This window comes from Penaeus vannamei, chromosome 7, assembly GCF_042767895.1.
Source record: "Penaeus vannamei isolate JL-2024 chromosome 7, ASM4276789v1, whole genome shotgun sequence".
Taxonomy (NCBI): Eukaryota; Metazoa; Arthropoda; class Malacostraca; order Decapoda; family Penaeidae; genus Penaeus; species Penaeus vannamei.
The window spans coordinates 11,632,375-11,639,874 of NC_091555.1; the positions used below are offsets into that span (position 1 = coordinate 11,632,375).

The 7,500-nt window shown below is 35.0% G+C and overlaps 2 protein-coding genes across 3 annotated transcripts in view; one reads left to right on the forward strand and one right to left on the reverse strand.

Annotated features, from left to right (window-relative positions):
- Positions 1–307, forward strand: part of LOC113815016 (uncharacterized) — a 5,233-nt gene extending 4,926 nt beyond the window's left edge. For both annotated transcript variants that reach the window (XM_027367103.2, XM_027367102.2), the window contains exon 2: positions 1–307. This exon is cut by the window's left edge and continues 1,184 nt beyond it. The gene's annotated coding sequence lies outside the window, so the exon portion shown is untranslated.
- Positions 308–771: 464 nt separating this feature from the next.
- LOC113815015 (histone PARylation factor 1) overlaps positions 772–7,500 on the reverse strand; it is an 8,173-nt gene continuing 1,444 nt past the window's right edge. The window contains exons 2-10 of the mRNA XM_070123514.1: positions 6,591–6,720; positions 4,807–4,962; positions 4,486–4,622; positions 4,066–4,211; positions 2,239–2,471; positions 1,702–1,827; positions 1,247–1,374; positions 860–931; positions 772–790 (exon numbers count right to left, since the gene is read on the reverse strand). Coding sequence (XP_069979615.1) covers positions 872–931; positions 1,247–1,374; positions 1,702–1,827; positions 2,239–2,471; positions 4,066–4,211; positions 4,486–4,622; positions 4,807–4,962; positions 6,591–6,720 — 1,116 coding nt within the window. The 3' untranslated portion in view covers positions 772–790; positions 860–871. The remainder of the gene's footprint in view (positions 791–859; positions 932–1,246; positions 1,375–1,701; positions 1,828–2,238; positions 2,472–4,065; positions 4,212–4,485; positions 4,623–4,806; positions 4,963–6,590; positions 6,721–7,500) is intronic.

Sequence of the window (7,500 nt, forward strand, 5' to 3'; positions counted from 1 at the left end):
AAAGAAGCAATGATTTTGTACTCAGAATAATGCATTACATTTGAAATAGTTTAGGCCTTATTTACATAAATATCAGTGTGTTTTTATAACACGAGATTCAGGCCCAAGGACTTTATTTTACTTACATTCATATCCATTACAGTAAAGGTATAAAAAAACACCTCTTTGTTTACACAAATAGTGGTTCATAACAACTAAGATATTTCCTATATAATTTGTCATTATCGAAAATACTTTATTTGTTTGTATTCAGATACCTATGTATTGACTAATATACACTATCATAAAAAGAAAGTTAAAAGTTGAATCAATTTTTTCAACATTATATAGGTCCTACAATATAGAGTATTACTAGCCTGTGCTACATTTATGTTCAATTGTATTTAAATTGTGATATGTACTATTACATAATTATTAACTTCTCAGTACCAACTCTGGCTTTTAATATGGTATGTAAAGATACTTCCATAAATGCATCTATTCTGCTCCAGTCAATGAAAACATGGTTGTTTGCAAAAACAGAAATCCTCTTTGTTCAATTGCTGCATACAATTCAAGTTCTAATCCATTTCTTAGAAAGATAAGAAGGTTGCTAATTAATATTTACACATTCGTCACTAAAGTTTTATTACAAAATCTATAATTATGTTTACCATAGGTGAGTATTACATAATCATCTAACTATTTTTCACTCTTAATTAAATTAAAAGAATCAAACCAAAAGAAAATCAGCCAATCTATTGGTAAAAAAATTAAGTGAAAGAGTGATAAATGCATGCATAAATATTCTTTATATATATATATATATATATATATATATATATATATATATATATATATATATATATATATATATATATATATATATATTTCACTCTACAACTTCTAGTATGCTTAGGTTACTCCCTCGACGTCTGTTCTTCAAATGTGCCTGAAAATACACAAGCAATTTTATTTTTTATAAAGAAAATGAAATGGTATATCATGATTTTGATAATGTAAGACTAGAAGTTTAACACCTAAAATGTGATGTTGCAAATAACCTTAGTGCTTAATCATGATGTTGATTAGAGTAAAATTATATTTATAGAGTCAACTGCAAACACATATACACACAGATACCCATGAGCAAGCACTCATCTACATCTACACTTGTCACACTAACTCACACAAATAAACGAAGCAAATACTCAAAGAAAAAGGTAAAAATATGTACCTATAACTTCTAAGAAATTTAAATAACTACCTGTAAAATGTCAACAAAGGCATCTCTTCCAAGCAATTCATAAGCAACCCCTAAGATATGACTGATGGCTTTGTGGAATACTTCTCCTCCAAAGGTAAACATATTGTGACCGAACTCCAGTCCCATTCCTTGGGAAGAAAAACAAACAAGCATTTAGTCATCATCGTTAAAGTATCATTGCGCATTTTTCTTTTTTCTTTCTTGTTATGGCATATCATAAATAAAGAAATAAATATATGTATATGTATATACATATGTTTGTATATGTGTGTATTATACAAAATAACAATATAATTTCTGACATTTTTTATAATATAGTGGTTATCTATACGTTGATCATTAATTCCAATTAACTTTCAGTATAAATCAGGTATTTTGAATGAGCAATAAAAAAATTAGATAAATTAACAGTTGCATAAATTTTTGACTTGTGTACTCTCATATATAATACTTACCAAAGTCTCCTTCATCAAAAGCAAACTGTACATTGGTCATGAGCTCTTGAACTGCATCAAAGTGTTTTAATCTTTCTTCTTCTGATTTGGCATCCACTACTTTCTGGAATATCTTTTTCAAGCAGGCTGTAGTTGAAGAGAATAACAATTTCAACAAATATTAAGGAAGAGAAAGAGGAGAGAGGGAGAGGGTACAGAAGTGTGGTAAAATGAGAAATTGGAGAGATTGGAGGAATCAATGATTGTAAATAAGCATTGCAAAGCAAACCTGTGCACATACAAACTAAAGAGCAAATAATTATCTACAATAGAAAATTAAGATCTGAATATATGAAAGGAGCTGCAATTAGAAACAACAATAAATGGAACATTAAAAAATCACTTTATCTGGGGAAGACAATAAATAGAACCTTTAAATCTTCCCCTTCAGTTGCTTAGAACAGAATCCATACTTTACTCAACCAAATAAGTAACAATGCATCCATGAAAAAATAAAGGAGTAATGGCTTAGTTGACTATTTCTGAGATTTAACTTACCATTCGTTTCTGGGATGGGCCTGTAGCCAACATCATTGTGCACTGGGACCACAATGCCTGCTCCATGGAAACACTTACTGACCACCTTTTTAGAACGTTCTTGCACAGAAGATGGTCTCTGCTCCAGTGAATGCTTCTTTAGCTTTGCAAAGTTATCCACTTCTTGTTGCAATCTTTGCAGAGTTATTTTCTTGAAAGGATTCTCAGCCTTCATCCTCTGTGACAGATATATGCTGGAAGTGTTTAAATCTTGCATTATATTTATGCTTTAATAAAAGATGGTCTTTATGATTAAACAATCATAAAGATAAAATACAGCAAACATTATATGCAAATCATCATTACTTTATTCTGGACAAAAAATGTAAAGAACATAAATATACACTACCATACACAAAAATCACTTTTTTGGAAAAAAAAAAAAAAAAAAAAAAAAAAAAAATCCAGACAGAAGTAATTATTCTACATCTATGCAAATGAACCATCATTTATTTGTATATGCATATATTATATTTAGAAGGGGTATCTAATTACCATGGTAAATTTGAATAAAAGGAGTATAATGCTACAAATTTGAGAAGATGTGGAAGGGCGAAAAAGAAGACGAGAGGGGCCCTAGAGAAAAAGAGATAATAAGAAAGGGAGGGGGGGAGGGAGAGAGAATGTGTGTGTGTGTGTGTGTGTGTGTGTGTGTGTGTGTGTGTGTGTGTGTGTGTGTGTGTGTGTGTGTGTGTGTGTGTGTGTGTGTGTGTGTGTGTGTGTGTGTGTGTGTGTGTGTGTGTGTGCTTTCTGTGTGTGTGTGTGCGTGCTTGCTGTGTGTGTGTGTGTATGCGTGCTTGCTGTGTGTGTATGTGCGTGCGTGCTTGCTGTGTGTGTGCACGTGTGTGCATGCTTGCTGTGTGTGTGTGTGCATGCTTGCTGTGTGTGCATGCTTGCTGTGTGTGTGTGTGTATTGTGTGCGCGCGCGTTGTGTGTGTGTGCGGGTTGTGTGTGTGTGTGTGTGCGCGTTGTGTGCGTGTGCGCATTGTGTGTGTGTGTGTGCGCGCGTTGTGTGCGTGTTATGTGTGTGTGCGTGGTGTGTGTGTGTGTGTGTGTGTGTGTGTGTGCGCGCGCTGTGTGCGTGCCTTGTGTGTGTGTGTGCATATATTATGTGTGTGTGTGTGTGCATATATTATGTGTGTGTGTGTGTGTGTGCGCGCGCTGTGTGCGTGTTGTTGTGTGCGGTGTGTGTGCGTGCCTTGTGTGTGTGTGTGCATATATTATGTGTGTGTGTGTGTGTGTGTGCATTATGTGTATGTGTGCATATATTATGTGTGTGTGTGTGTGTGCATACATTATGTGTATGTGTGCATGCTTTATGTGTGTGTGTGCATATATTATGTGTGTGTGTGTGTGTGTGTGTGCATGTGTGTGTGTGTGTGTGTGTGTGCGTGTGTGTGTGTATGTGTGCGCGCGCGTGAGCGAGTGCGTGAGTGAGTGAGTGTGTGTGTGCATGCATGCATGCGTGTGTGTGTGTGTGTCTGTGCGCGAGCGTGTGAGAGTGCGTGTGTGTGTGTGTGTGTGTGTGTGTGTGTGTGTGTGTGTGTGTGTGTGTGTGTGTGTGTGTGTGTGTGCATGTTTGTGCGCATGTGTGCATTTGCACCTGTACACATGTGCATGTGAAGTATGTGTGGTTGTATGTGTCTGGTTCTGGTTGTGTGTACATTTTTTGAACATTGGATGCATTTGCATGTATGTGCACATAACATGTTTTCCAATTTCTAAAAAAAACAAAAAAAAAACGCTTCTCCCCAAAATATGCAGATAAAATACTTCAAGGTGAGTTACCTGACAGCACTAAATATGTTCCCTCCCATTAGGGTAATACTGCCAGGCTTGACAGAGGACATTGAACCAACAAAAGCTGGTAAGAGGAAGCAATCATCTCGATAATATCCTATGTGATATTCGTCTTCGCTTCCTGCTATCACAGTCTGGAAAATGACAAAATCTCAGCAAAATTTTGGGAGACCCTAATGATTAAAGTGGTGAAAATTGTAAAAGAAAAGCTAAATAACATATGTGCAAGGTATGTGAAATATATGAGTAATGTGTGTCAGAGAGAAAATAAAGCAGAAATGAAGTTGATAGAAACAGGTTAGGTAAAGGGGAGAAAATGTGAGTATATTACATATCAATATGGCATCAAAAATTGCTAATTACCCTCACTTCTATTCCAGATTCCCAAGAACCCTTGTGGTTACTTACCATGAACTCTGGCGGATCATAATAATACCGCCAGTGACAAACATAACTTGATATTTTTCTGGTCTTAAGGTTTTTCAGCTTGCCTGAGAGGATGTCATATGGGCCAACCAGGGTGATACCAGCTTTGATGAATGCTTCTGTGGGTCATCAAATTTGATTTGTTAAATTCAATATAACTATGCCTCTAATATGCAATCTCAAATCTCACATATACTAACCCTTTCAAGTACATATAAGAGCTTGTTTCCTACAAACATTCCAGCTCCATATTTTGAACTATGTCTGACTTTTGGGGCAGTTCAAAAATTTGTTTTCTCTTACCTTCAGGTTTTTCTTTGTTAAGTGTCTTGCAAAGGTCCCACAAATCAAAGAAATCATCTGGCATATCCAAAAGAAACTTCTGCTCAATGCTCTCCCGCACATTTTCTGGTGAGGCAGCTACCTCCAACTCATGAACAGGGGACTCAGCTGCATCTTCTGGAAACAGTTAAAAAATAACAATTCTTTACACAATGAGTGAATGAATAGCTGACTGAGTGTAGCATGTGTTTGTGGGGAAAGGGGTATGCATATGTGTATATGCTTTCTGTATGTGTGTATGGTATGCATATGAGTGTGTGGTATGTGCATATGTGTATGGTATGTCTATGTATGTGTATGTGTGTATGCATTTACCTGTGTGTACAGTGTGTGTGTGCATGTGCATTAGTACTTATATGTGCACATGTCTAGGCATGCATGTATACTTTTATACATGGATTTGTGAGTTTGTAAAATTATGCATTGTATTATTATCACTGCACATTTACTAATCATTTTGCAATTAAAATGAATGTTACAAGCAAGCAAATCTCTAATTTCTTAAGGAATAAGAATATTACAAAACGCTGGGACTATATATGACTTCGTAAAATTTACCCATAACTTAAATCCATTTACTGTATATATGCACATGCGAACACTCAGACTCATACACTTGGCCATATAAACATACAAACACAATTTCTCTCTCTCTCTCACACATCACACACACAATGTTCTCCTTTGTTATTAATATTCCAAAATTCAGTGAGACAAGGAGAACTACCAAAAGTTTGGAAACTTGGTAATGTTACACCCTTTTATAAGAGCAATGACAAACAAAATCCTTTAAATCACCAGCTTCCCTAACCAGTATAGGCTGGGTAGATTTTGTGTTCATAAGACTTTAAAAAGGCTTTTGATAAGGTGTCTCATAGAAGACTTAAGATTATCAATATTAGAACATGCAGGTGGAGTGAAAGGCAAACTCCTTAAATGAATGAATGACATCCTTTATGAAAGACAGATGAGCACCTTAATTATTATGTTTATTTTTTTCATCAAACATAAGTTCAGGTAGTTATCTGAATATGTTTACAGACAATGCAAAAACAGAAAGAAGGATAATAGATGATGCCTCAAAGCCAATAATCCAAAGACATTGATAACTTATTAATGTACAGCTGTACTTGGAAAATGGAGAGTTGAAATTGTCCACTATACTAATACAAATTAGGAGATGCAGTATCAAACACAGCAAGTAAGGAAAAAGACTTGGAATAATCATAAACAGGAACCTAAGACCAAATGACCATATAAATGAAAAGGTCCATAAAATGCTAGGGCTGATTGCCGACACGAAGAGGGCATTTGTGTAAATGAGCCAAGATATGATACAGAAGATACATACAACCATCATAAGAACTAGTCCCGAGTATGGTGCAGTGGTATGGAGTCTACACTTAAAAAAGGACATAGACAAACTGTAAAGGGTTCAACAAGCAACCACAAGATGGGCACCTACTCTAAGAGCTATGAGCTATGAAGACAGACTACAAAAAATAGGACTCACTACTCTAGGAGAAAGAAGGAAAAGGGGGAACATGGTTGTGCTGTTCAAATATGTTACAAGAAGAGTGAATTTAGACAAATATGACTAAGTTTCTATACAAGAAGAATGAAAGGATAAAAAGCGATGATAAAGATGTTAATTTTTTTCCCCAACCAGAACTATTGAAAGATAGATAACAGTCACTCACTCACTCACACACACACACAAACACACAAACTTTAGAATCTCTCACCCTCTGGCTGACTGGTGTCAGCTTTATCATCATCTTTGTCAATGGAAGGAACTTCAAAATTGTCTCCAGAGTCAGAATCATTCTCTTCATTATCTTCTGTTTTGCACTTCTTCCCTTTAGGAACTAGATCCTGGAACAATGAATAAAATGCATCCATTTTTAGAGGTTAAGGATATTTAGCAGCAAAACTAGATAAAACAGATATTATGATGAAAACAAATACAATAATGACAGTAACAAAAACAATAGCAATAAGAATAACAAAAATGACAATGACAATAACACCAACAACAAATGATGATAATAATGATACTAATAAGCAAAAAATGGTGATAATGATAATGATAACAAGAAAATAATAACAAAAGGTTAATCTTTACAGTATGGATCCACTAACCCAGGGCAAATTGAAGATTATATTCTTGAAGAGGAAAAAAAGTCAAAGTCGTTGGTACAAGAAATAAAGGAAAAAAATTGCAGAGAGCGTCACTCACAGCCTAAAGCCACTCAATAACAATAATTGTAACTATCATAGCAATAAGAATAATCAAATCATATTGGCCAAAAAGTTCCTCCTACTAGAATGCATTCTTGTCCAAAAGTATCTCTGAGAAAGCAATATAAAAAATAGCATGGTATAATGTAATACAAAATAACATATCTTTTCAATAGTAGGATATGCTTGTTACTGAATTTAATGATAATATTCTTACTAATATGAAGTCAAACTCAAGTGATAATACTTTTAATTTATTGCCAAATATGGAGCCAGGCCATGATCTATCCCTCAATAAATTTGTGGTAGAGGTCTCCTCTACTCTCCATACCCCCTCCTTAACCATTGTCTTCACCTCAGTATGCATAGCAAGATACAGCTGAAACTCAGGAGTGCTGAGTAAACTTTGGCTGT